The sequence below is a fragment of the Drosophila bipectinata genome, chromosome 2R, assembly GCF_030179905.1.
Source record: "Drosophila bipectinata strain 14024-0381.07 chromosome 2R, DbipHiC1v2, whole genome shotgun sequence".
NCBI lineage: Eukaryota > Metazoa > Arthropoda > Insecta > Diptera > Drosophilidae > Drosophila > Drosophila bipectinata.
The window spans coordinates 16,232,241-16,259,865 of NC_091737.1; the positions used below are offsets into that span (position 1 = coordinate 16,232,241).

The following is a 27,625-nucleotide window of genomic DNA, read 5'->3' on the forward strand; positions in this document are numbered from 1 at the left end:
TGGTTGCCAAGTGAAGCTTCAGACAATGTTAATATGCCGTTCCATGGCTCATTTAGGTAAAGTGGAATGTTATGAAATATTAACGAATGCTTTTCAATGCAATGTTTTTCTTTAATCTTGGCGTGCTTGTTATTCTTTGCTTTATCGTTTAATCTCCAGGAATAAAATCTAAATTCTTGCGTCCTAACACAAAGTGATAAGCTCCTAATTGTGGTCTGCTGGATGAAGTTTAATTGAATTGTGCATCAGTTACCATCAGTTAGTAAAAGGCCAAGCCACAGACAGGAGGAGATCAGGAGTCGGGATGATTGGAAGCTCGGAGTTCGAAGTTGAAGAGTGCTCGATGCACTCAAAACTAATGCCCTAATGAATGGTGATGCCCTGAAAGGCACTCTGCCTGCCACTTTCAACTGGCACACACACGCACACAATGGCTATCGATTTCGCTTGGATGGCCAGAAAAGCAGATAATGTTTGTTAGGGTGTGTGTGCGATAATAAAACCATTGGCAGAGCGTTTCAACAGGCCGTTTTCACGATGTACGTGTCTGTCATTTTGAATTACAAGACGCGTCTAAATGTAAAACGGGGCGTATGAGTAACGCCTGGGAAATTGCTGTGCTTTGCATTTGTATGGAACGCCATATACTCCCAAACTGCCAACTTGTAGCATAATTGTGCGTCGTTAAGTTTATTATGAAGTGCCATCACACACACCACCATACAAAGGACACTGACAAGCGCACACCAAGAGACACTCGCTTGAATGCCAGAGCACTTTAAGTCAAGCAATTGGAAACTAAATTGGAATTTTTATGACAGGCATCAGGCGGAGCTGGAGAAAGAGAATGAGCTTGGCCATCGCAGGGCTATGGCGTTCAGTTTTAGCAACAACGCAGACTCTACATGCACAATAGCCTCCGATGGGCCACGGGGCGTATACGTATTGTGTGTGCGCATTTGACCGACAACGGCCCACACAGACACACACCCATACATGGGCAGATCTTGCACATAAATACAGTTATAATGCGTTTTGCATTTGTTAAATTTCCCTCAGGCCCCGTTTTTGGGTATCGGGGGTTGGGGCGGTTATGGCCTTTCGACATATTAAGCGTTGACATGACTGAAATTCACGCCTCACTTGACTTACGGGGCTTCTGGGGTCCTTTCGGCCATTGCTGTTCATTGGTCTGTTGTTGGTCGAGAATGGGTTAATAATAAATGCCAAAATGCATTTTATGTATATTTAATGTGGAGCTGAATAAGTAAGAGAAAAAGACTTGGGTAATTGGATATAATTTTTGAGATTCAATTTAATTTGAATCGATTAAAGCTAAGAAACTAAGTGAATAGCCAACAGGGAGTATGACTTTTAAAGAAATCCTCAAGTCTTAAAGTTAAACTAACTTAAAATCTTTTTTTCATAAATATTTGAAATATTTAACTGTGCTTTAAAATACCATAGTAAACATTTTTCAGCCACAAAATGGCTAAACCTATTAAGGCTTATAAGATTTCTTTGAATAATTCCCGCAATGAATGAATGGTCTTTGAGTGGCTCTCCTATTTTCCTCTACAGCGCAGAACTCCCAGTGGAAAGATTCTTGCTGACTTGACTTTTCTATTGCTGCCGCCTGCAGCAATTGCCACACCACCTTCCCAGTCCCCACTCATATGAGTGCCTTTTGATATAACACATAATAAAAATATATTTGAGGGCGTGTTTATGGGCGTATGCAGAAGCTGTTGCTGTTGCTGTTCTGTTGCGTTTGGTGTTCGCCTCCTGGCCATTGGCAAACACTGTTGGCAAAATCTGCTTTGGGTTTTTAAATGTCTATGTTTGGTCTTCTGTGGGAGTTTGCGTTTGTGGCTCTGGAGTTGGGCTCGTTTGGATGCGGTTGGCCCAGTCATTGCATTGCACACTTCCATTATTTAAGCCAAGTTTCGCAGTAGAAAACTCTATCCATCGGAGTTTTGTTAGTTCATTAAACTTGCTTTCGCAATTCAAGAGAAATGAAATTAGCAACAAATCAAACTTCCATTGAGCAAGTTTCTGCGGTCAAATGATGGCCAATTTAAAACTTAATTACCAAGGCAGCTCGAGTATCCTTCACTCACTCATATCGTACAGTTTGTCGGTGTGCCTGGTGGCTGGTAGTGTTGAGCACTGAATTGCACTGGAGCACTGGAGAAATCCGAACCGAAGGACAGGCATCAAGTGTCGCCTCGAGAAACGCCATCAACATCATCTTTATCCTTCGTCCTCGTGCTCGCTCTTCATTCTCGACACACAATTTGGTTTTATTAACTCAAGAGAGCCAAGCCGAGCCGAGCCAAGTCAAGGAGCAACGAATGAAATGAACCGCGCACTGCTCCAGCTCCAGCTTCAGCTTCAGAACTGACTCCCCAGTTGGCACTCAGAAATTTCAAAAAAATGAAAAGAGAAAAACGTTTCCCAACAACCACTTAAACTTGCCGCATTAAACAAGAGACTCGAAGTGCTTGGTTTTTATATTTTGCATAATTTTATTATGTTTTATTTGTTCTGTTTTCGCTTGATGGTTTTCATTTTAGTAATTTTCGTTACATTTAACTACACAGACTTAAGGGCTAGAAATCATTGCTGCAGCTGCACAATTCGATATTTACACTTAATCATTGAAAGCCGTCCTCAATACCTCCTCAATCGTCACTGTTTAGTTAATCGCCAATGCCGCTAAGACAGTTAAAAGTTATGTCCACTAATTAAAAATTGCTAAATATCTCTTAAGTTAGACAATTAGTTTATTTTGATTACTCTGTTCGGTTCTCGCTTTTCGATTTTTGGTTTTTTTTGCCATCTTTTCTCTTTTGATTAACAACTTTTTGCCAAATTTTTGTTTCTTAGCCATAAGTACTTATCAACTTGTCTCTTCCCTTAACTCTCTGCAATTTTTTTGCACTTCTTGCAAATAACTTTTAGCCACACTTAACGATAATAGTTTATTTATGTAATTTAGTTTAACAAATAATTTATTTACAGCTTAATTCTCAAAGTTTATTCAAAGAGCCTTTTCTCGAGTAAAACGAAATGTCTTCAGCTAAATCCATTTTAATCAGTTAAGTGGTTGTCTGTACAATGCGGCATAAATCAAATCCCGATGATTGAGTGCTTGGGGCTGAAACTATGTTCCTTAATCGTAGAGACTTGTAAAAATATGAATTCTAGATATCGAAATGCACAAACTATATATATATGTATATGTATATAAGTTTTTTTTCGGTCAGTTCTTAAGGTTGAGCTGAGTAACCCCCACTAGTTGTTAAGTGAGTCAGTTTTTCGGAAAACCATCTGCTGGATAAAAGCTCCTGGTGCCTCCTGGTTCTCTAATAGTCTGCAAAGTTTACCTTTATACATTATGTGCGGCATGTGGCATCTAAGCTGCTGCTGCTGCGGCTGTGGCTGCTACTGCTGCTGCATCTTGTGGCTAAGTATGACACTTACACATTAACAAAACACACTCACACAGAGACACATACACATATAAAAGGAGTGTTGTATACACGCACACCTGGCGGCGCCTCACCTGCTGATTGATGGCTCAGCTTGCGGGGCCTGCTCTTAGGTAGCTCTTAGATTTGATTCTTTTCTTTTGATAGTTTTTGGCTTAGGCTTTAGGTATTAGGTTTTTGGTATTTGGTTTTTTTCTCTTTGGATTTTAGGTGTATGGTTTAGTACGTATGTTGGATGCTGGGCCTCGAGAGATGCCATCATAGTATTTTAGAAGTAGAGAAATAACTAATTCAAGATTATGGCTAAGGTTCCGTCTGTTTGGCTTCCCTCTCTTCCATGACATAGTTACAAATGCGTCCTCCAGCCGTCGTCCTTCCTCTTTTCCGTCCGGGCTTACAGCAGCTGACCCATCTACACGATCTTCATATATACACTCGTGTGGAATATCCGATAGCCGCTGGCAATGATTATCATAATCATATGCAGCTGCGACTGCATTGTCTTCGTGGAGCCGCCCACATGTCCGTGATACATGGCTGCCGGATTGTCGCCTGAGTATGGAACAAGAAAGTGCGGAAAAAAGCAAGTATGGGTGAGAATATGAAAATGAAATTTGCACAAAAATTTAATTAAAAAAACACACAGAGCCAACAGCTTAAAAAGGAGACACTCACACACAAACAGAGAATCCTGGCGAAATGTGAGCTTAACCAACAAAATGCTAATGAGCGTCGTCGCTTCATCGCGCCAGAAACTTATAAATTATGACAAGCACTAACTACGTGGGCACTCTTTGTTTGTGTTAGTCTCTCCTGTGTCCTCCCATCTCCCCCTCTCTTTCTTGGCCTTAATTTCTGTCTCTTTCACTCGCTGTGTTTATGAGCTGGCTTTTAATAGCAGTTTGCCTGCCAAATGGCTGGCTGCCGTACGCCGTGCGCGGGCATTTTTAATCCACATGCTTGCGGCCGTGTAATTTTCATAAATTACTTTTATTGTTTTCTCTCTTAGCAAACGCATATAGCATTACACACTCGCACACACAGTGGCTTGCCAGATATATGAACTCGAAAAAAGGCTAACGGATGCCCAGATACAGATACTACAGCTGCAGAGATACAGATGTACAAATATTACGGATACTCAAATGCACAGTCTTTTGTTTATTCAAAGTTTTAATTTCGTTTGGCGGACATAATTGAAATTTCTCTGGCACAGGACTCTGGCAATTAAAATTCGATGGTGCGCTTTACCGCAAGCTCATATTTTAAGTTTAAATTCCATTAACTATTAAAAACTGAACTCTAGCACTTTGCCATGCATTTCCTATAATTTATTAGCTGAATGGCATTGTGTTTATAAATCCTCAATTTATTCTTCGTTCAAACTCACCTTTGAAGATGTGGACTAGGACGCTGGCAGGCTGCGTGTTGCTAGCCACGCATGTGAAGTTACCGGAGTGCTCCCGCCGTGTCCGCTGAATGGTAAGCTCCGATGATTGAAAGTCTGCAGCGAACAGAAAACGTCAAGGGGTTAAGGCGGTTGAAGTGACCGAATTGGGGGGGTAACCAGCACTCACCTGGCTCTGTGGAGACGTTAATGCCCCGATCGATGTCGTAGTTAATCATGCGGTTGTCGTGATACCAGAATATATACTCCGATGCCTCCGTATTCTGCACCACTCGGCATTGCAGGCGAAGCGTGGACCCGGGCGTTAAGTATCGAATTGGGGGTCCCGAGATTTCGGCACGCGCTTCTAACATAGAAAGCATAGAGTTATATTTGTCGAAAAAACTATCTTTGATCCAAACTTAGGATTCCTTTCCAATGTCCCTTGTCAGTTCAAAGGTTTTGAACCCCTGGGGTCAAAAGCCAGTCAAAGTCAAATCCCTTATTATCATCTGACTAAATCGGTTAGCATCTATCCCTGACAGTTATCAATTTCCCTCAGAAGCCCGCCGAAAGTGCCCCACAAATTTATGAAATACATCTGGCAGCCGGCCCAGATCCATTTTGCTGAGAGGAAAATGTGTAGCACAGTTTCTGGCTGGGCTGTCACATCAGTTACCATGTATGTGGGCCAAAGTGAGTGGCTTTGTTTTTGTGGAAGCCGGCAAGACGGCAAGTCGGCGGAAGAAGCAGAAAAGGCCATTAGGCGCAGCACATTCAAAGTAAATTGTTTGTTAAATTCAGAATAATGTGCGTCAGTTAGCCAAGGACAGCGCGATGAGTTGAGTTGAGTTTAGTTCAGTTCAGTTGAGAACTTGCTGAGTCGTTGCCATTTGGCCCGAAAACTGAGTTTGCAAGTTGAGAACCCCTTTCGGTCGTTCAGCCTCTAGATAGTCACCATCAGTCCCATGAACCCCATCAACTACCATGTCCCCCCACACCTGCTTGGCTCCTGGCATATGGACATTTCTAATTTCAGCTTGAGCGCACAGAGAGTACGTAACAAAAATTGTGGAAACAACTAACTGGGTCCGAAAAACTCATTCTGTAGACTTTTCACTGGCATTTGTTTATTCCGTTTTGGGTCTGAGCTTGGGCTCGGGCTCAAGCTTGGGAAATAGAAAACAGAAAAACCCATCTAGGCGTGAAATTATAGAAAATCGCCAATGTCCAGACCGACAGTGCAAAAACAAATTCGAAAATAGACCTAACAACAAATCGAAACCGTAACCTGGGCAATACCTGGTCAACGTTTCCGGCCTCTACTTACCGACGACACTCAGGTGCAGGAAAATCGAGGTGGGCGGATGGGTGGACACCTGGCACTCGTAGACGCCGGCATCACGTAGCTGCACGAATTTGATTTGCAGTGTCCAATCCTGTAGGCGTGAACAAATAGGCCCGGCCAGAAGGAACGAACCAGAAACCAGAAAGAAATGGTTAGTATTAAAGAGCGTTGCCTAGAAGTCAATTTGCTGCGCTGCAGTTGCGAAAATATTTTGCAAATATTCCGCACAGAATTTTTGTCACGTATCGGCCATTTCGAGGCCGACCAGAGGAAAAAGTCTACAATGCAGCAAATATTCACCGGAGGGTGAATAGATGGAGGATAAGACTTGACACTGTGAGAAATATTTTCCAAAACTACATTTTTATGGGCATTTTATTTATCAGTTTGATACAAATTTTTCTTAAAGTGCAAATATCTTGAAATTTGTATGCAAGCCTCTGGTTTCCGATGCAATCAGCTCAACAAATTTCACCGCTCGCCATCAGAAATGCAAATTACTTTTCGCAGGATACGGGACTCACCTCGGAATGTTTCAAGTGCGTCGCACTGAACCGCTCATCGCTGCTGTAGGTTGTTAAGCCGACCGTAAGCAGATGATAATCCTTTTTGCGTATCCACGATACCTAAAAATAGATGAATGGGTGAGAAAAGAGGGTTAGATACTGCGGCGCCATTAGCCAAATACAATAGGGATTCGTTTGCTTCAAGGACTTCAGTTTTTTTCTCCCCAAAACGCCTTTTTTTCTTGTTGTACTAGAATATTTAACATATGCTCAGTCCGAAGAAGATGGGTCCGAAGCCTCTGTCGTTTTCAAATGTTTGCCAATCCATCAAGATGGGACTAGGACGATGACAACGACTTGATGATGATGCAATTTTCCAAAAAGGCACCAAGGATACAAAACGGTCGAGAAAAAAATCAAAAAGCAATTACGTGTAAGAATTACTACAACAGCAACAATAAACATAATAGCAGATTGATTGATCCTAGGTTCAAAGTTCAAATTGGCTACCTAACTGTAAATAGACAAACAAACAAACAAATGGGCGGGGCAGCTGGCACTCCGCCCCCTGAACAAATGGAGGGCGTGTGCGCCCATGGCCCATGCCCCAAGCCCCACGGACACTCCCCTTTTCGATTTTCCTTTCCTTTATATTTGAGAGTGGGCCTGAATGTGACTTTAGCTAATCTTAAATGACCATTAATCATTTCGTCATCTAGTTTTTGCGCACATTTTTTTCGCCGATGATGAAGGCACGCACACCTACACACGGAGAAAAAATAATAAATTACATGTTTGATGAAGAAAGTTAGAGTCCTTTACAGGAAGCTACTCCTTTGGAGCACTCCAGGAAAGTTGGCAACTTTAAGTATATGATGTTTCTCTCTGCACTGGCTAGAAAATACATCTATTAGCTGTCCATATGGGGTTATTGCCTGACGAAGATGATGATGCTGCCGGTGCTGGAAAGGATCAGACTCCGGCCCAAGCACCTAAGCGCGTGTATCAATCAATTTTCAATTGATAAGGATTTTATTTATTGGCCAACAAAAAAAGGAGAAGTAACGAAGTAAAAAGAGCGAGCATTTACTTTCAACTTTCTTGCCAAGCTTTCTTTCTTGCCTTCGTTTCTGGCCAAATATTGACACACGCGCGCTCCTGAAACTCAAACTGAAACTGCCGCAAACACAGATACCCTGGCTAACTCACACACTGGCTCAGACACACCCAAGAGAGCAGGCAAGCAACTTGAAATTAAGTTGAATGGCGGAGAAATTGTTAAATCAGCTGCGTTTGCCAATAAAAACGAATTACATTCTCCGTGCTTAAATGTTTAATGCGGCGTATACGCAATGTGGCGCAGCGGCGGGCGGGTATATGGCGAGGCGAAGTTGCGAGAGCGAGGGTTGAGGGATTTCCCCATGGCCCAAAACATTTCTCCTAAATATCATAATCCGACACAAGTCGCAGTGAACTCACAGTTTAGGTAATACATAATATCCTTGCAGTTTTGCTCGAATGCCCGCACAAAAAACAATATTTCAACGTTTGGGGGAAATTTGCAATTGAATGGCGAGCGAGCAGGAGGCAGTCGTTTATTATCAAGATCCTGCCCGGCATATGCTAGCGAAATCTTTCTTTGCTATATATCTATTCAATACAATCTGTAACAGTAAAATCCAAGTGTGAGGCATAAATTGCGCATAAATTCCCTTTTGGCCCGCAGCTCCTAGACGACGCCAACCGGCTCCGTCGACGCCCAGGACAAATGTGAAACGCTGGCATTTCTATGCCCCTTGAACACACATCTATATATACCCACAAATATATACAGATATGTATACATATATATATTTTTTTAGGATTTTTATGATATTTATGATGGCAAGAGGGACTGCGACTCCGAGTTCTGCGACGTGTCTGCAAATAAACCATGCAGCTAGCTAGCTGGATAGCTCGCTCCTAGCTACCCAGAAGAAAAACACAAGATTCCCATGGAAAGTGTGTAGAGTGGAAAAGGGTGCCAAGTGAAGCCATCAGGGGGAGTAAAATGTGGCGGCAATTAATCAAAAGCCTGCGAATTCCTTTTCCTTTTGGCAGGACTTTTTATGTGACTGCATGCGAGTCCTTTAGTTGGAAACTGTGCGACTGGGCGAGTGTGTGTGTGCGTATCGCATAAATCTCAGCCGCCTGTCGTGCGTAAACGTGGCAGCATATATGCGTGTTTGTGTGCCAGTTGGCATCTCCTGTGAATCCTGCGGCTGCAGCTGCGGGCACGCAGATAATTGTTTACATTTTACCTTCTTTTTTTTTTTGTCAGCCGTATGCAAAATAAAAACTGAGGCTTAATTTATGGCCAAAAGCTACAACGCGCACACACCACAAATCACTTGTTAGCAAATTTATGGCAAATTTATGCTAACTACTTGTCTACCCGGTTGTATCGCTAACAGTTTTCCAAAAGGTATGGCCTATCTATACAGTCAAAGGTAGTTCAATAGGGAAAACATACCTTTTTTAATATTTCTTCTGAGGGACAAGAACTAAATCGTATTAAATTAAAAAAAAGGTACTTTACATTTGAATTCTTAAACAAAAAGCTCCTAATCCGTTGCCCCTGGTTGTATATTTGTTTAGCCTGCCAATGCTCTAAATGTCGACTTATCGCGGGATCTCGATCTCTGACAGTCGGCCCCATATGCAGAATGTCTGGATTGTGGCACAGAATTTGTTGCACAGGCACCGCGATGGGTTGGTACAGGGGGGCAGAGGGTGCGGTTGGTGGGTGATTGGGTAATTGCATGGCTTGGTGGCTAAATCTATGCACAAGCCGATTGTATCGAAGTTTGTATTTAGTTTACTTTTTACCCATCGCTTCGTTGTTGAAAAACTTTTGATTGGCTTTTGTTCTGCTCGATGTTGCATGTTGCTGTTGTATTAGCCATGTTTTTGTTGCCTGCTATTGACGCACATTTTTGTGTGCTTTATGTGCCGCTGTCCGACCAATTTCCGCTCTGCCACAATCCCAACGGGCAACACAAACCGGGCAAACCCGTCAACCGGCAGGGGGAACAGTGAGAAAGTTGCAAAAAAAAAGGCAGTTGCAACTTTTTCAATGTGAAAAAGTTTTTAACAAGCGATTTTAATAAAATTCTATTTAGAAACTGCTGCAGTAGCTGCACCAACATCAGCCATTTTGGTTGCAACTTGTCCTATCCGAACAAATGAATACAAGAGTGTTTGTGTGGGGCTTCCATTTTTGGGGGTTTATTTTCACATGCGGCTACAGTTCGGCACTCAGATCCCAGAGGAGTATTGGGGATTTCAGTTTTTCAACAAATATTTCATCTTTGATAACTAAAAGCCTATCTCTTCGTATTTGTTTTGAGTTATTTAAAAATCTATCTGACAATATTTAGTTTAGAACTAATTCCCTTGGAGTAGAGTGTCTGAATTTCACCAATTCAACATTCAAGCCCTCGAACTCTCGTTTACGCCTTTTACGCCTATTGGGACCACTCTTTAAATTGCAGTTTGGAAAAAAAATAGAGAGAAAAAATACAGTGGAAACTGGAAATTTGCACCATTTAGTATCGCTGGGTTTGCCCGACTGCCACTTTTATAAATTCATGTGCTAGTAAATATTTGAGTTGACAACTTTATTGTTCGCCCTGCAACTAAATTCAGTTTTTCTGTTTCTGTAAAATCGATGTTTCCTCGTGCTCCCATTCAGCGGCAATCATACATATGTAATTGAGGGCAATCGAAACTCGAATAGAGTTCAATTCAGCGGAAATGCATATTAAGTGCAATTATTGCATAATTAACCAGGCACTTTAAAAACACTAATTGCAACTCTCTATGCTGAAATTAGAGAGAACCTAGAATCAATCAGAGTCATCGTGGCAAGGCAAGTGACATTCCCTTTTAATTAATCAAATGTAGTATTCACCGAGGACCGATTAAATGCCCCAACTCTATGAATATTTTCCCACATTAACAAAACCTTGGGCCCACCGACAAAAAATACCAAACAATCAGCTATTATTCCTGATAAGAGCCGCAGGACAAACAATGAAGAAAAAATAAGTGGAAATGAAAATAACCATAGCCTACTTTTCAGCAGCTGTCAACACAGGCCCTGCGTGAAATGCGATTGTTTTTTCTCCAGCCGAGTCGTATTCCCGCATTTCCATTCAAAGTTAATGGCAGGCATTATATTTGTGGGACCCGGCCATTGATGATTGCATTGCAATTAAAATAATTAAGATTTTTTTCCAGGAGTGTGAGTATAAGGTTATGGCTGTGAACTCTGCTTCTCCACACGGTCTTTTGTGAGGCCGGGACTAATTGTTTTAGGTTGGGGTCATTTCTCTCAACCTGCTTTTGCTTTGTGGGGGGAAAAGTTTATAGAAATGATGAAGCCATTCTGCATACTCGCAAGATGCCAACTCAAACAAAAAATCTGGGTCAAATTTAGCCCTTTTGTTTCGGGACATTTGTTTTAATAAACATTGTGACAGGCAACAGCAGTAGGTGTACACAGTGAAAAACAAAATATTCATAAAGTATGAATAGTATTCCTGGGAATGGAATTTATCTTTTAATGAAACTATATTTAGACACAACAAAAGAAAATACCACCTTTTTTTCTATTAAACCTCATTTATTATTAATTATTTTCTATTGTGTATTAACAACAGGATCTTTAGCCGAAAAGGATACTCCAAGAGGTCGGCCTGCCTCATCAAGCTGTCGACTAGAATGTCTTATTAGCTGGCAAACAACTCCGGACCATTGTCCTTCCTGTCCGCCTGTCCATGTCCTTGTCCCCCTTGAGTAAAGTTGAGTTGGTTTAATTACGGTTAAGGCTGCCAGCAACAAAGTGATAATGATTTGTATTCATTCGAAAAGGTTTATGGCAATTTTCGAGGCACATTAACTTCTCGGACCGGCGCCCCCCAAGTGCCTGAATTTCATTTTGCTCTGCTGGTCTTATAATGAGCTTAGTCCTGGACAGACGTCAGACATTCTTATACACACGCATTCCAGCGATATTTCTAATTAAATTGGTTCCTCAAAATAGACATTTTTATGGTATTTATATTGGCCTTTCTTCATTTGAAATGTAAATTGTTGGCAAGGGAAAACAAAGACAAAGTCTGGCCAGGACTTTAAATATTGATTCCCAATTTAATTAAAAAGGACAAACCAAATTTCAATTTTCTCTAAAGAAACGAATATTCTATACAATTTTTATAACATTCTTGAATCTGATAATAAAATTTATATGGAAAAAATAATTAGTAACAAACATTGAAGCAAACATAAGAATTATTGGAAATTTCCATTTTTAGCCTGCGGTCTGGAAGGAACATTTTCTCCATGGGTTCAATGATTCCTGCCTTTCCTTGAACTTTTTTCTAGTCAGTATTAAACAGCTGCGCAAACAAAAAAATGTAGGCGTAAAATAGATAGAAATACATTTTTGAGCAGGAAGGTCATTGCAACAATAACTGAGCTTGGCAGTAAAATATTTTATAATATTTTATGTTTTTTTAAGCGGCTGCCAGCGAGGACTACAAAGAGAAACAATACTGTGTCATTGGTAAGGAGTGTGTGGTTGTGTGTCAGTACACAAGGACCTACGTTTGTTTGAGGTCCTTTCTTTTTGTTTGCCATGTTGTTGTTCTTCCTCTAGTGAGACTTGAGTGCAAGGGCTTTAAGTCCGCAGAGCACAGAGCAGAATGTGAGCAATAAAAAATGAGAAACACACATAGAGTTCACATAAAAACGGAGAACTGGCACAACAATGTGTATTACTTTGTTCGCACAACAATTCCACAAAGGAGCATAACTCATATAAACAGACTCACACACTGTATCCTGTGTGCCAATTTTGAGGATGAAAATTTTCAACCGAAAATTCATGGCAGATGCCGAGGTGAAACTATGCAAAAATTATGATTATGCAGAAATTATGTGTTTGTTTTGATTAAGCTCGGCAGAGCGGTGCCGAGCATATCCTGTATCCAGCATTATCCTTTGCCAACCCTCATCAATGTGCTGGCTAAATTATTTGTTTGTTTTTTGTCGCTCCGCTGGCAAACTAAATGGTTTCTCTGTTCGGCGTCGGCGTCGGCATCGGTTTCTGGTTTGGTTTCGGTTTCAGTTCTCGGACAAGGGCAATTTTCTATTTTATCTGATTTTAAAGTTTGCAAATTATATGAGCATATCCACCTCCTATGGCACTGGGTGTGTGTCTGTGCTTAAAACCGAGCTCAGTCGCTCTGCTTAAACATTTGCGTAACCTTTTTTATCTAAACGACTAATCCGAACCAGAGGGCAAGGGCCCACAGCGTTAATTTTCATAAAATACCAATTTCTGTATTTTTATCTGGCCAAAGTAGTCCGAGAGGAACTTCTCTATCCACGGCTTACCTTAGAATCCAGCTCATCCGGCACTCTCATACAATTATATTTTCTAATCTGCATCGGTGAACATTTTCCAGAAAATTATAAATAAATTACCTTCTATCTTGGTGGGGGTATGTGGGAATGTGGGAGGTGGATGCTCGAGAAATTGAGCGGGACATTTTCAAGTTTTTAGCATTTAAGCTTTTCGCATTTTCCTTTGTCAGAGCCGTCGTGATGCCTGGGCATGCTGTGAGCACATTTAATTACTGCTACTTTTCTCTATGAAAATATCCTAGAGACAGGAGGCGAGACTAGACATTAAAAACGACAATTTATCTAAAAAGTAATTAAGTGCTCAAGTCACACAGACTCGCACTCGCCGGAGCAACAGGACAAACATGGGAATTGGCATTGGCAAAGGAAGCGGAATTATATATATATATATTTTTATATATACATATACAGGGAGAGACTGCAGGTCAAAAGGGGAAGCGGGACAGAAGGGGATTGAGCCGGAAAGAGCCATGGACAGAAGCAAGTGAACTGCATGTCCCGGGGAGAAATTTATTCGAGCTTATGTGGGTTACAGTGATTGCTCCCAAAAGAGGAAAATGTCTCAACAAGAAATTTTATTAAATTAAAACAAACTTAATTTGATTTAATTTAATTAATACCTTTTTTCAGTTAAACAATCTTCCTATTAACGGAAGTAAATTGTGTTTAACCAAGTACCCTACTGTATCATAAATTTTATGCCAGACTGTGGCCCGAGTGTGCTGATTTAGTTCAATTTATATGAGCCGTGCCGGGTGCAACTGGCAAAGCCAAAGGGTTAGGATCCTTTGGGGCGACGTCTGACACAGGACAAGGGACAGAACACGTATTTGCTTAGTTTATTTTAAATGCCATTTAAGCTGATGCTCTCGACTAATACCCTAATGACATATTTTAATGTCTGTCCTGCCACATACGAGTGTCGTAATTCTTAATTCGAAGTGCTCTTTCTCGGCTCCTTGCCTTTTTTGTGTTCATGTGTGTGTGTGGGAGCAAGGACTTCTTGCTGTTGGTGTCATTTGATTTATGGGCTTTAAATTTGCCAGAAAATTTCCATTTCTGGGAGCTGCAGATTTGTCTGCAAATTGAACGAATTGTGCGAGGAAAGTGCTCGTAATTAATAGCATTACTTTAATGGAATGTTGTCAACAGCATTTTACAAAGAAGGTATTAAGTGCGCTTAACTTCAAGGTATTCCAGTGCCATTTATTTGATGTTATCCCCGCCAAACACCCACCACCCCGGGCCTCTGGGCTCATAAAAGGCAACCACTGCAAAATGATGGCGCGACAAAAATGAAAATTGCAGCAAAATGCCGAAACAAAGGCGCGCTCGAGGAAGCAATTCATTTATTTAATGTTTCCTGCATTTTATTGTCGTTCAAAGTAAATTTACGACAGAGTCGTCCTGGAAAAGGGAAGCAGATACAAAAAACAAAGCCCGAATCGGAATCACAATCCGAATTCCGCGGAAATGTTTAGTGTGTATTCTTGAGGGCGGACAAAAAAAGAGGGTTTGGCACTCACCTCACCTTCTAAGTTTTTTTGTGCACAGGCATTAATAGACAAAGGAGAGCACACCTGACAAAAGCATTTCGATTGTGAGTTCTGCCGCAGTGCGCAGTCCCAGGGCGGGCTGAGGTATTTTACTTTACTATATGGAAATCATTTTGCATGTCTGGAGGTATATTTCCTGTCCACTGAACTGGCATTCATATTCACATTTTCATGAAGCCAGCACTCGCAACTCCCAGCACTGAGAGTCTCACACATGGAAAGTTCCATTGCAGTTTGGCATTTAAGGAGCTTTAAGACTCAGTTAACATAGTTGTGCTGATTTTCCTCCGAAATCAGGCATCCAATTCAGTTCTGTCTCATTGGGGATGCAATAAGCCCATATAAGCCCATAAAATTGCACCTAATGAATGCATCTGGTGAGATGGGGAGACTGTGTGCAATTACTGAGCAGCCTCGGGACAAGTGCAGCGATGATAATATTTTGCCAACCCCAAGCAGGCTGTGAGTAACACAATTTCCATAATACAAATTGCCGACTTATTAGACCGAGGCCCAAGCACATTGTATGGCCCATATAAGCCATAGCATACCCACTTGAGCACGCAGCCGAGCAAAGCACCAACTTGGCTAACAGAAACCCTAAACTGAACCGAACTCGAACCCAAGCCCAGGCCACACCCACAGACAGCCTACGAGGTCTTAAGTGCTTATTAACTTCCGCACACTTGAAGGCACAATTATGAAATCGTCAATTTAAACCAGACACGCAGCAAACACGCACATGGGTCATTTCAAGCTGGGGAGCTGGGTAACTGGGGAATCGAGGGGATAACCTAATCGGGGTCCGGCATAAACACCTCCGAGTGGAGTCCTAGCCGGGCTTATACAAATACACGAGACGTGACGCACACCACGGCGTATGAGTAATAACTCTAGACAAGCGGAAAATTAATACCACTTGAGGCCATGACATGTCAATGCTCCACAGACACAGCTTCGGCCACTGCCACAAATATACACAAAGGTGTAATTTGTTCTCAGTGTCCATCTCTGTCTTCCTATCCCTCTCTAATTCCCTCTGCTGTCTCTTTCTTTGAGGGTCGTGTATGAGCGTATGAGTGTTTCTAGCTGCCCAAAGACCCACGCGGCCATGTTGCTGAGCCCAAATGTCCGAAATCTGTGTGTTTACTGCCATATTAGTTTGGCTCGGGGCAGAAACTCACACAAAATGCTCTCGATAAGCGGAGAGACTTAATTAAATTCCGTCGACCAATGAAAGGTGGAAACGGAAATGGGTAACAAGTAAACAGAAGCGGAAATGAAAGTAACAGGGTGATTGTATTATGATTTATAGAAAACATTTAATATGAGAGAACTCTGATGGATTCCGGCTACACTCAATTAATATTCAATACTTTTCCATTTCAATCAGGTAAAAGCCAAGTCGCATAACGTCTCTTTATTTGTAAAAAAAAGAAAGCTGGCCCAAAATTCATCATCGGTGTCGCTGCCAAAGTTAAACAATGCGACGGTGATGGATTCTTTTTTGATAAAATATTAAAACAATGTGCTGGGCTGACTCACCACTCCCTCGCCGATGTGGTGCACGGTGCAGGGCACATGGGCGGTGGCACCAATCTGCGTGGTCACCACCGTTGAGTTCTCGGTGCCAAAGTACATGGGTGTGCCGAACACACTCTCCACGCCCCCGTCCAGCCCGTTTGCGGCCTCCAGATGGTTCTCCACGGGCTCGGGTCGGTGTATCGGTATGGGATACGGCCCGGCTGTGTCTTTGGCCTGGATTCGCGAGTGCGATTGCTGCTGGGGATGCTGGAGGTGAATGGATGTCGAGGAGGTGCTGTCCTGCAGGTGTGGGCCTGTTGGCTGGCGCTTGTCATCGATCAAGTTGTTGGAGTCGAAGCTAGTGATGCTGCTCCCACTGCCAGACGAGGTGGCGGATCCAGATCCTGGACTTTGGGCAAAGGGCAGCGGAACGGGCACTGGCTCCAGATTCGCCTTGAGGCCCTCCTCCTCCTTTGTCTGCGACATAATTAAATTTTGATTTATATGCCTCAGTAATGGCTCACTGGCTGACGTCGCCATTGTGGAGGATTCTGATTTTGCGCCCTCCGTGGCTCCGGCTCCGGCCGCTGCTGTTTGGTCTGCGGAAAATAATAGAGAAATGGGAAATGAGACGGTGGTGGTAGTGACATTTTAAAATGTGTTAATATATGCGATGCTCTCTGGCGCCGCAACAGTTTGTCGGATAAACAATAACAGCATGAAGTCAATTAATTTGAATGAGCAGCAAACGCGTGCGTATACGTAATATTTAACAGCGGATTTTCATTAGCCCGGGCCCTGAGTAACTGACAGAACTAATTAAGTTGCTGACCTTGCTAGGTTTCCATAGGAATTTCGTAAGCTACTTAATGGCAGACAGTAAATAGAGCAATTCTAGGGGGTTGAGTAACATTTAATTATATTATTAAGCTGTTTAACCTGCTTTAAAGTTTGGCGTAAAAGTTTGTTGATTTATTTATTATGGACAAAACAAATTTGGTTGTCTCAAAAGCCAGGCTTTTCCAGCTAAGCACTTCTGTTTATGTCGTGCACCCACGCAAAAACACAAACGAGTCTGAAACACCGTGAAATACACCCACAGAATCCACCAACCACATTACATATTACCCGTTTCGGGGTTTCAGGGTTTCGGGGCTGTTATTTGCTTTGCGTAATTTGTGTAAAATTTGTTCGGCCAACAAAATAATATTTCACAATTAAAGGTAATTGGTTTTGGCAAACATGCTTGGGTTTTGTTCAGCAGTGTCAATTATGCGAATTTGCTCGGCTGCAAATTCAATTATGGGAATGCATTTGGGGCGAGGCTTTTGATTTTGATTTCTTGACCGCAAAATTTGCCGAAAATATTGATGTTTGCGTTTCATTCGGGCTCGTCCATGGAGACATGTTTACCATTGTCCAACTGTTCCCACCATAAATATATGGTAATCATTGAAAATTTATCATGTTTGGCCTGACGATGATTGAATTTACGAGCCGAGCATGGAGAGCGTGTCCTCGTCCGTGCTGAGTGCTTTGAATATTGCAAAATTAATTAGTTATGGAATTCGCCTGGGGCCTATTGGAAGCATTAGTAGTGGAGCTTACGGAACGACACTTAATTAGCACGTTGCAAAGACGTCAGATATGCAATTAGTTTGAATGGTGGCAAGGTGTCCGTTCTATGGAATGCCTCACACTCGTGCTCAAAACTTAAAAGGAATATTCCTTGAACTCGCATGCCGCAGAGAATTGAAAATCAATTTACCCAGGTGGTGACACATGCGAACAATCGAGTCAATCACTGCAGGTTCTTCTGATTGACACCTTAGAAATCGTTCGAATGCCCGACCAATTGACATGTCGAGAGTGTGTTGCCACAGCAATTTGCAACTGCAGCCGCATAGAGCAGCATCAGAAGATGGAGCTGTAACAGAATTTCTAGAGGTCAGCCGGCATTCAACGATGGCTTCTGCCAATGCCTTTCACACTTTGTGGTTTTTGTATTGTGGCGAGTCCTCTAGTCTTATGAATACGAAGAAGCTTGCCACGAGCTAGGCACTTGAAGAACTAACCTTGACTTGTTTGGTTAAGATGCTCCAAAGTACCAATGTACAACTTTATCATAGCTTGCCCCATTTTATGTCCTGCAAGTATTACAAAAACAAACTTATTATGCTTTACCAAGTGTTTATTTTATATTTTCTCAGTGCATAGCCTGTGGCAACATCCTTCGCTCTGCACGCACAAAACAAACAAATAACCAAATCGGGACAATGCGATTCCTGGTACTCCTGGCTGCTGATGTTGCTTCTATTCCTGCTGCTCATTGGCACGCAGAACTTGGCCAAAACTGAATCGTGGCATTTTCGTCACGTTCGCACGTGACTGACTGCCTGCGACATGCAGCTTTTCCGCTTTTCCGCCCTCCGCACTCCGCACTCCACCGATACTGCACATACGTAAACGTAATCGTAATGGTCGCTGGCAGACCGCAAAACAGCTTCTGAACTAGTTGCCAGTTTCTGGGTCCTGGTGTCCCTGGCTTTTGGCTTCCCTCACTCTTACCACTTTATGTTCCAGCGTAAATTTGCATTCTTTCGATGGTTTGGTCGACTTTGTAATTGAATTTTTCACGGCAAGTTGTTGGGCCACGACTCCAACTCCAATGCCACTGCCGCTGCCGATTCCGATTCCTGCCATCTCCTTCTGCTCATGCATCCCAGATCCGGTTTCCTGTTCGTATTTTTCTTGTTTCCGGCGGTTGGGTTTTTGGATTTACAATCGCTCCGCATTGTGCAACCGCTGCTCTCTGCGCATTGTCAACAGCAAAACCCAGCAGCAGCACCACGGCCAGGACCAGGACGATGCCGAGGACCACAAACATGTTGCAGCAGAGCCATAGAGATAGAACAACATTTTTGGTGGGATTTGCCAACTTTTCGTTTCGTTTGGCGAAACATTCGCAATTTGTGTGCGTTGGCCAAAGTTTCATCAGCTTCGCATACCTCCTCACTCGCTCTTTCTCTGTTTGCGACGACATTTTAATCAAAAGTTCGCTGCAAGCTGCGTGATTCCCGCATCCCATACCCCACCAGCCATCTAGCACCCACAGTATCCCCATTATCCTCAATCCACCGCCATCCCACGACTCAACTAATATCAATGATTTCTCATGCGCTTGTGCCGACGCCCCACTGTGGCAGTGCTGGAATATTTATGCTGCTTGCGACGACATCGTGGCTTGACATTAATTAAGTTTGCTTGCACACACACGGCGTATGCGTGATGCCAAATGGTCGAGATTCCAAAAATCTTGTTTTTTTTGTCGCTAGAGAGCACCACAATACGTGGAATTCGGGCAAACAAAATACGGGTTATGCATTAATTTAAGTCATCATCTAATGTGTTGTTATACAAACATTAAATGCTAGAATTTGACACAATGCAATTTAATTGCTTCAATGTCGTTACCAGGCCATCCATTAGATTAAAGGCAGCAGAAAGCAAAAAAAAGAGACATTTGCAAATATCATTATGATAATTGTGCGGGCGAACGACATCCTGTCTGTCGGTCTCATTAATTTCATTTGATTTCATATTTAATGTTAGTAACATTGTATGCATAAATTTCTCTAATTAAAACACAAATAAATTCCGCACACATTTCCTCTCGGCCATCCATCCCTTGGCCCAGTAACCTGGTTTAATTTATTCCATTTGGTTGTAACTAAATTTGCGGTCGCAGTTATTTAAGGCAACTTTTTATGGTCATCGAGTGCACAGGGACAATGGGCCATAAAACATCGACGCTTGCAGCCAGCGAATTGAAAAGTTTTAATTAAATGTATGGCCGAATGCTGAAATTTATCAATTAGAATTAGAGCCATTACTCCCAGTACTCCCAGTTCGCCATCCAGCTTCCACAATTTCAGCAAAAGTGAGCGGGAAAATTTTAAAGTAAACTTTAGCGTGGCGGAGCAAAAGAAGTGGGAGCTGGAAGTTTGGTTCATTACCAAAGTTTTCCGTTTGCGGATGGCTCGGCGCTTTCTGTTTTTATGGCAAATATTGTTTGTTGTTACAGTCAGAATGTTTGCATTTGACACTTGGCGGTAATTTGTGTGTAAATGCGTCAACTGGCCCCTGACCTCAAGCCCGAGGCGGCGAGGCCTTCTTGTTCGCCGGATACGGGAGTGCCAGTAGAAACTTTTGTTACTCCCGCTGCCATTTAATTGAAATTCTACAAAATGGCCCACGCATGCCTGGCCTCATCGGATGTCTGGGCTCTTTGAATATTTTGAATGCCTTCAATGCTTCGGTTTTCTTTGTAACTTTGCAACTTTCCGCAAAGTTGTTCGTTACAGGCAAGCGATTCACTTTGCGACTGTCATAATTTTGATGGCCGGAAGTGTAAAATCAGATAAGTGCGCCACACACTTGCCGCAGACTATTCCCCCATTTATTTTCCAATAAAGCCAAGCAGCAGCAGCAGCCGGGGCGTGGCCATCATTAATGTCGCGGATCCAAGAAAGGCACTAACGCAGAGCGCAATACTCTCATAAAAAGGCATTAAGACCAAAAGTAAAGTGCCTATTTAAGTTGAGTCATAAAATTGGCTTTCTATCTCGCCCCAGCAAAGAAGAGGCAATTCCAAGACGGGCCAACAAGAGAGAACAGGGCAGAATGCGAATGCCTAGACCCGGGCATTCTAATTTTATTTATTTTATTTCAATTCGTGTCTAAGTGCCCAACTTGGAGCTTTCTTTGCTGGGCCACAATATGCTCTCATCCTCCTTATAAATTAGACCAAGTTTTCAGTAGTTGGCAGTGGGAGGAGTGGCTATGGGAAAGCTAACGCCGGGCTAATTGCGGATTCTTGTGAGGGGAAGCTCCCTTTGTCAAGGCCTGATGAGTGCCTTAAATTTTCTATTTTTAGTCGCTATTTAAACCGCAGTTCATGGCCCTATAAATAATGGTCCAAATGGGACGCCATTGTTCCCATACACGCATATTCGGATATATGTATATATCCGGGAGGATTCATAAATAATGGCAGCCGAATAAATAAGGTACAAATCTGCTTCGGCGGGACTTGTCTGCCAAAAACCTTGATCCAAAGCCATGTGAAATCGAATGGAAAGGTGGCAAACAGGAAAGAATTCATATAAATGTCCTGGAAAATGGTTTCTTAGCATAATGAAGATTTATACTTTGAAGAGCCACAGCCCCGTCGATATTAAGGGGATTTGGCAAATTGCAAGCACGTGCGAATTAGAATAGGAATGCGGTTAGATCCGGGGGCCAAAAGCCAGAAATCCAGAAAGCCGAGGGCCATGGCTGGGTGAGCACTTAGAATAGTCGAACCTTTTGGCCCTCTAATAAATGTTTAGTATCTGGCAACGGCGGGAATGTGGCAAGTACATAAAATTAAATTGTCAACTTCCGTAATGTGGAGGCATAAACAGCAAGCACTCGCCCACTTCCCGACTAACTGACCGAAGTGGCATCAAAGTGAAAATATTATTAAACGAAAAATAAAGCAAGCAAGAGAACCCAACACCCCAACACGCAGACAAAACAACCAAAACAGGAATTTTATTTGAGGGTGGGGGACCAAGACTTAGAATGAAGGCAACTTTTTGGCAGTCCACTTATTTCGGGCGACCAGACACACTTGACAGTCTCCACAAAAGCGACCGACGGCGCCTGAAACTCAAAGTCGAAATATAAACTTGCCGCCTGCGCCGGATGTGGCAAATTTGGTGGCACTACAAGGGACTACAGAGAAGCAGAAAGTAACAGGACCGTGTGTAATCAAAATCGGAATAGGATACCCTGTATTTTGTAAGAAATGTATAAGGATATGATAGACATATAATTAAATATGCAAAAGGGTGTTATAAATAAACAATTTAAAATATTTTTATAGTCACCTTAAGCTACCATTACTTTTTATTTATAAATAACATTTATCACTGCCAGTAATATCCTGTAAATCGCTAAGCATCTATACCATCTCTCGTCAAGGACATTGGAGGTAACTTCAGCTTTCGCAGCCTGTTTCTTCCACCTTCGGCACTTAACTTGACAGCGACGTCACATTTAATGCCCTTGACGTCGCCTTTTTAAGTTCAATTTATTTGCGCCCAGGCGGCTAAGCGAATGCCATTGATCGATTCCTTCGAAATGTCCGCTATCCTCTGTCCGTTGTCCGCTGTCCAATGCCAAAGAGTGTAAAGCTGCACAAGCGTATATATCCTGAACGTCCTTTTTACTTTTTGGCCCCGACCAGAAACCATCTACCATCTACGTCAACACCGTCGCCGTTGACTTTGCCGAGATTGGGCAAATCTGGGGCTGCCTTTTATGTTGCTCCTTTACATTTTTTCGCCAGTTCGAATGTTTTTTCTGTGAGCTGTCACATTTGTCCCTTATCCGTTTTATGCCGCTGACATTTCTCACTAAGCCCAAATAGAAAACGGGCTTAGGGACCTGAAAGGTTCGTTGGTTGGCTGCCCGACTGGCGGTCTGCCCACAAAACAGACATAAAAGATACATCGAATTTTAAATATTTCCTTGATTTGCTTGTGGCCATATAGGGCCTTCGGTTGAGTTCTCTGATTTCGGTTTGTGGCAATTAAGCATCGATTCTGCCACAAATTGAATCCTGTGGCTCGATTGCCTTCAAACGAATCAAGTGCACAGTTTCCGGTTAGCACACAGTCAGCCTTCCAGTTATTTTAAAATTTTTTGTACATTTTTATTGAACAATGTTTACTGGGATGCTAATTTCACAACTGCCAAGTGCATTCCCAGCGTGCTTGTTAATTTCATAATACATGCTCCATTAAATCGTTACTACTAATGGAAATCTAATCTGGGGCAGAGAACAAGCAAATCCACAGACATTCTAAATCCACAAATAATTTACTGATACATCTGGTTAGCACTCACATTGCAGCTCTTTCTAACCAAAACTAAACCTGTCCGAATTCATGCATGTACTATGTGTGTTAAACTCAAATATCAGCTGCAGCCTGCAGTGGCTGAAAAGTTTCCCACACTGGCATACGCTGCGTATACGTAATGCAAGTTTACTCAGCATAAGCGAAAAGTTTCGACTTTTGCAACTTATCGTGCATCCATTTATTTGCATTGTACTCGTGTGTATGGATGTTGCCAGGTTTACATGTTTACATATTTTCATGTTTCCATGTGCAGTTGTGTGTATTTTTAACTATTATTTAAACAAATTGACTTTAATTCTGCAGCAGGCGTCTTAGACTTTGCATGATTTCCGACTATTAAGACCTGTCGACTGCCAACTAATGAAACTGTTCCGTAACCGTCTGACAGGTGCCTCTAGGATTGAGAGTTGCAACTGAAATTCTGCCAGTTCGTGCCACACAAACTAATTGCAGTTGAGTGCGGTAGTTTCTGGTGCAATCACTGAAGTTTGAGCTCAAGACGAAACTGTCAAGGGTTCAACGAAAAATTGAGAAATGTTCAAGGAAAAACCACGTCAATAAAGGTTCAAGCCAAAAAAGTGCAGTTTATGAGAGAATTCTTTGAATAAAGTTTATACTTTTTTCAACGTGTAACCCTCTTTATAAATCCAATCTATTGGCAATTGTTCACCATGACACACAATCACATGAGGGCAAAACATTCCATTTAATGTACAAAGAATAAAGTTTGCCCGACCAGTGGCCATTGTTGGTTAGTTTCAACTGCCCCAACTTATTTAATTTGTTTTGCTCAGTTGTGGCATGCCGTCTGCATCTGAGCCCTACCTTTTGTTGGCTCTTCGGAAATTGCATTGACTGGCCATGGGCAGTGGGCACTGGGCCCCTGGTCTTAGTGGCCAAGATGATTAAATGCACTTCGGGGAGCTTAATTAACTAATCAGTGGATTAGGCAAAATTTATAGGAGTTTCTGTTTATCGAATAAATCATAAATCTCGAGACTGCCAAATGACTTATAATTGGAAGTGAATGCACATTTATTATTCCTTAGCCGCGCATTAATAACGTAAGCCTGGCTAATCAATCAATCGATTTGTGGATAATTTCTGAAAGGCCACAGGCCCGAGGCGAATAGGAACGGATTGGAGAGGAAATGGTACTCACTATCTATCTATCTGCGGCAAATGGCCGTCTGTCTGTAGGCCAAGGACAACAGCTGCGAATCGCCAAGGGTCCTAACCCACTTGGGCCAAGAAACTTTTCCACTTTCCTGTTTACGGCCACGCCCCCTAGTGGCTTCTATGCAAATGCCCCGGACCCGGACCCTAAGGAGAGATAGCAACAGAAAAAGCCAGAGAGAGACAGAGTGAGCTGCAGCTTGGAAAATTGAGAAAATTAATTTCATTTCGAGATTTACTTCCTTGAAATTCTATTTGCGTGGCGAACTCCTTCCACGCCTCCATTTCGGTGGCACCACCACCGCTGCTCCCCTCCCCCTCGGCGGCCTCCGGCCATGTACGACAACATTTCAACAAGAGAAAACATTTTTTTTTTGTTGTTGCCACTGCTGCCGGTGCTGTTGGTGCTGCCTTTGCTGTTTTCTTGGCCGCGTGGCATAAATTTATGAACGGCACAATATTTCCACATGCTGCTGCCGTTTGCTCTGGCCCGGCTTTTGGTTTGCTTTGCTCTTGCTTTTGGCATTCTGGCAGCAAATCTGCGGCAGCAGCAGGAAATATTCAATCTATGCGGCATGTAGGACCAGAATCTGACTCCGAGGCTCATTGTTAAAGCAAAGTCAACTGAATAAATGCAAAGCAGGGCAAATGAGCACCGACTCTCCTCGGTGCTTCATGCCCTTTCCCGAAAAGGGTATGACGAATTTCGCCATTACCGCCGCACGATATGTAATGAATTTATATAGCCTCATTATAACTTGAGGCGGGAATTTTCAATAGGAACTGATTTTTCAAGGAATCTTAAAGTTAGATTTGACTTAGGTAGACTCATCCACTCCCTTGCTTTTAAGCTTCCTGGAATATACTTAAAATTGCAGGACAAAGTAAGGGTAAAGCTTACTTCGTTTTGCAGAACTAGCTGCTTATTTTTGGGTGTTTTTTGTATCTTTGTTACTTGGTTACAGTATCTAATGACAGAATTTGTTGTCTCCGTCGCTGGCTTGCTGTCATCATCATACTTGCCCCGGCTTCTTCTGCTTTTCGCACAACAATCTCCCGTCCCGGTCCCGGTCTTTCTTCTCCCCCTGGTAGCAGTATCATTAGGCAGTCGCCGGCGGCTCTGTGTTAAGCGTTATCATTTGTCCTTGAGCTGGTTCAGCGGTGGGTGGTTGTGTGTGCTTTTGTCCTGGCTGTGGCTGTGGCTGAAATCGCGTAAATTGTGCCCCAAAGATTAAAGCCAACAATGGCAACCACATCCTAGTCAATAGCCCTCTCTTTGCTCCCCTGGTCTTGGCAACATTCTGTTGTTTCTTAATTTTTGCTTAGCAAGCAGCTGGCAAAATGTTATCTCTGCAGGACTACATGTTCATAATTCGGCCGATTTGGTTATTGTTGCGTCACTCGACGAGTGAAATTTAAGCAGCCCAGTCATAAATTATACTTGTGGCCCCGGATCCGGCACTTTCGCTTCGACTTTCGCCGGAGCACAAATATTTGCATACATTTTTGGTGGCAAGAGACAAGAGAGGTAAGAGGCGGTTCCTTAGAAGTTTCAATACGTTCCAGTCCATAATCACAGATCGGAGGAGTCTTTCTTGCCGCAATGTTGCGTCACTGAGCCCACGCACTCGAAACTGTTCATTGCCAATAATTTCGGCGGCAATTTTCATAAATTAGCCTGTCGCTTTTCCTTTTCCACTTGTCTCCTTGTCTTAGGGAGGAAAAGTAAGGAAAAGCCTCCTTCAGAACTGTCAACTACTTGAACTGTAATCCAAATTGTTACGCAACGGCGCACTAAAAATATACTTATTTATACAGTACAGTGGTGACTGGATAAGTTCAATATCAGGGAGGAATTTTACACACAAAAGTATCTTAGAAGAGGATTTCTAAATAAAGCTAATAACAGCCTATACTTATAAGTTGATTACAGTCTATATTATATCTAACTATTTTGTTTACACTGTAAAATCCACCCCAAAATAAAAGTCCCCCAGTTCCATACGTTCTTGTAACTGAATTTACTGAGCTTTAAACTTTAATTTATGTAGAGCACTTGCTTCAAAGTGTGCTCCTCGGTTAACAGGGGCTAAAGCCGCAACGCCAGTGAAAGTGTAAATTATCACGGTAATTAAGTAGGACTCATACATGGATAACTCCCTCTAGTTGGGTAGCAACCCCCACAACCCACCCGTGGGCGTTCTGGCATTTGGCTTTAGGCCGCTTTGCGCGGACCATAAATTTATAATTTAATGGAAAACCCACAAAGACCAACCGCAGCCTCGTCGCAGCCACCCCGCCAAACCGTGACTTCTTCCAAAATTACGAGCGAAAGTTTAATTTGAATTCGAATATAGCGAAAAAATAATTATCCCCACGAATCTCTTGTGAGCGAGGGTTGCTTTGGGATTTCATGATTAAAATAACATAAATGTTAAGTAACAATTAGTAGTATTAATATGCTAGTTATTATTTTAAATACAAGGTCCTTTTTAGTACCTACTCCAATAAGACATAATATATCTTTATCTAATAATGTTGAATGGAATTTGTCAAATCACCCTCGCTTATCTGGCTGACCCCATCGTAGGGTGGTGGCCTTGACAACTAAAGCAGCCGAATGTCCGGCAATTTGCTCCCCTCATTCCCAGCGAGGGAGGTGGGTTCGGGATCGGGAAATTAATTACCGCATCATGGCGCGAAAATGGCTGTGCTAGGCTAATGCCTCAAAAGTCATGTCCAACTTTTGTGTGCCCCCGCGTCCTGGCAACTAAAAAGTTTCTAATTACGACCATGAAACCAGGCTGATGCCGGTGCCGAAGCCACCTCTGCCCACCCCAGTTCACCTCGTATTTTTTTGTGAGGCATTTTTTTCTCATTCGCCCCGTTGATGTTTAAGTTTTTAATAACATTTGCCACGGTGTTTCGGGTTCCGTGTTGTAGATTCCGTGTATTCCGCGTTTCATGGAGGTGGGATTGGGAAAAAGGCGAGGACTTAGGAGCTTGTTAATACAGGCAGCTGGCAGGATGGAAGCCATGTAAATGGTAATTACACTTAAAGCCATAATCCAGCTTTATGCCTAAGACTCGCGCCTCCGCCGACTGCTAAGCTCCGGCTCGAAAGCTTACGGCGGAGAATTACTGCCCGGAATGGGGACTGTGTGTAACTGGAAACTGGTAACTGGGTTTTTTAAG

General features: G+C 42.6%; 1 protein-coding gene across 1 annotated transcript in view; it reads right to left on the reverse strand.

Annotated features, from left to right (window-relative positions):
* Window positions 1–2,504: 2,504 nt before the first annotated feature.
* dpr13 (defective proboscis extension response 13) overlaps window positions 2,505–27,625 on the reverse strand; it is a 31,273-nt gene continuing 6,152 nt past the window's right edge. Inside the window, exons 2-7 of the mRNA XM_017238831.3 lie at window positions 16,308–16,885; window positions 6,754–6,855; window positions 6,212–6,320; window positions 5,072–5,248; window positions 4,885–4,998; window positions 2,505–4,046 (exon numbers count right to left, since the gene is read on the reverse strand). Coding sequence (XP_017094320.2) covers window positions 3,907–4,046; window positions 4,885–4,998; window positions 5,072–5,248; window positions 6,212–6,320; window positions 6,754–6,855; window positions 16,308–16,885 — 1,220 coding nt within the window. The 3' untranslated portion in view covers window positions 2,505–3,906. The remainder of the gene's footprint in view (window positions 4,047–4,884; window positions 4,999–5,071; window positions 5,249–6,211; window positions 6,321–6,753; window positions 6,856–16,307; window positions 16,886–27,625) is intronic.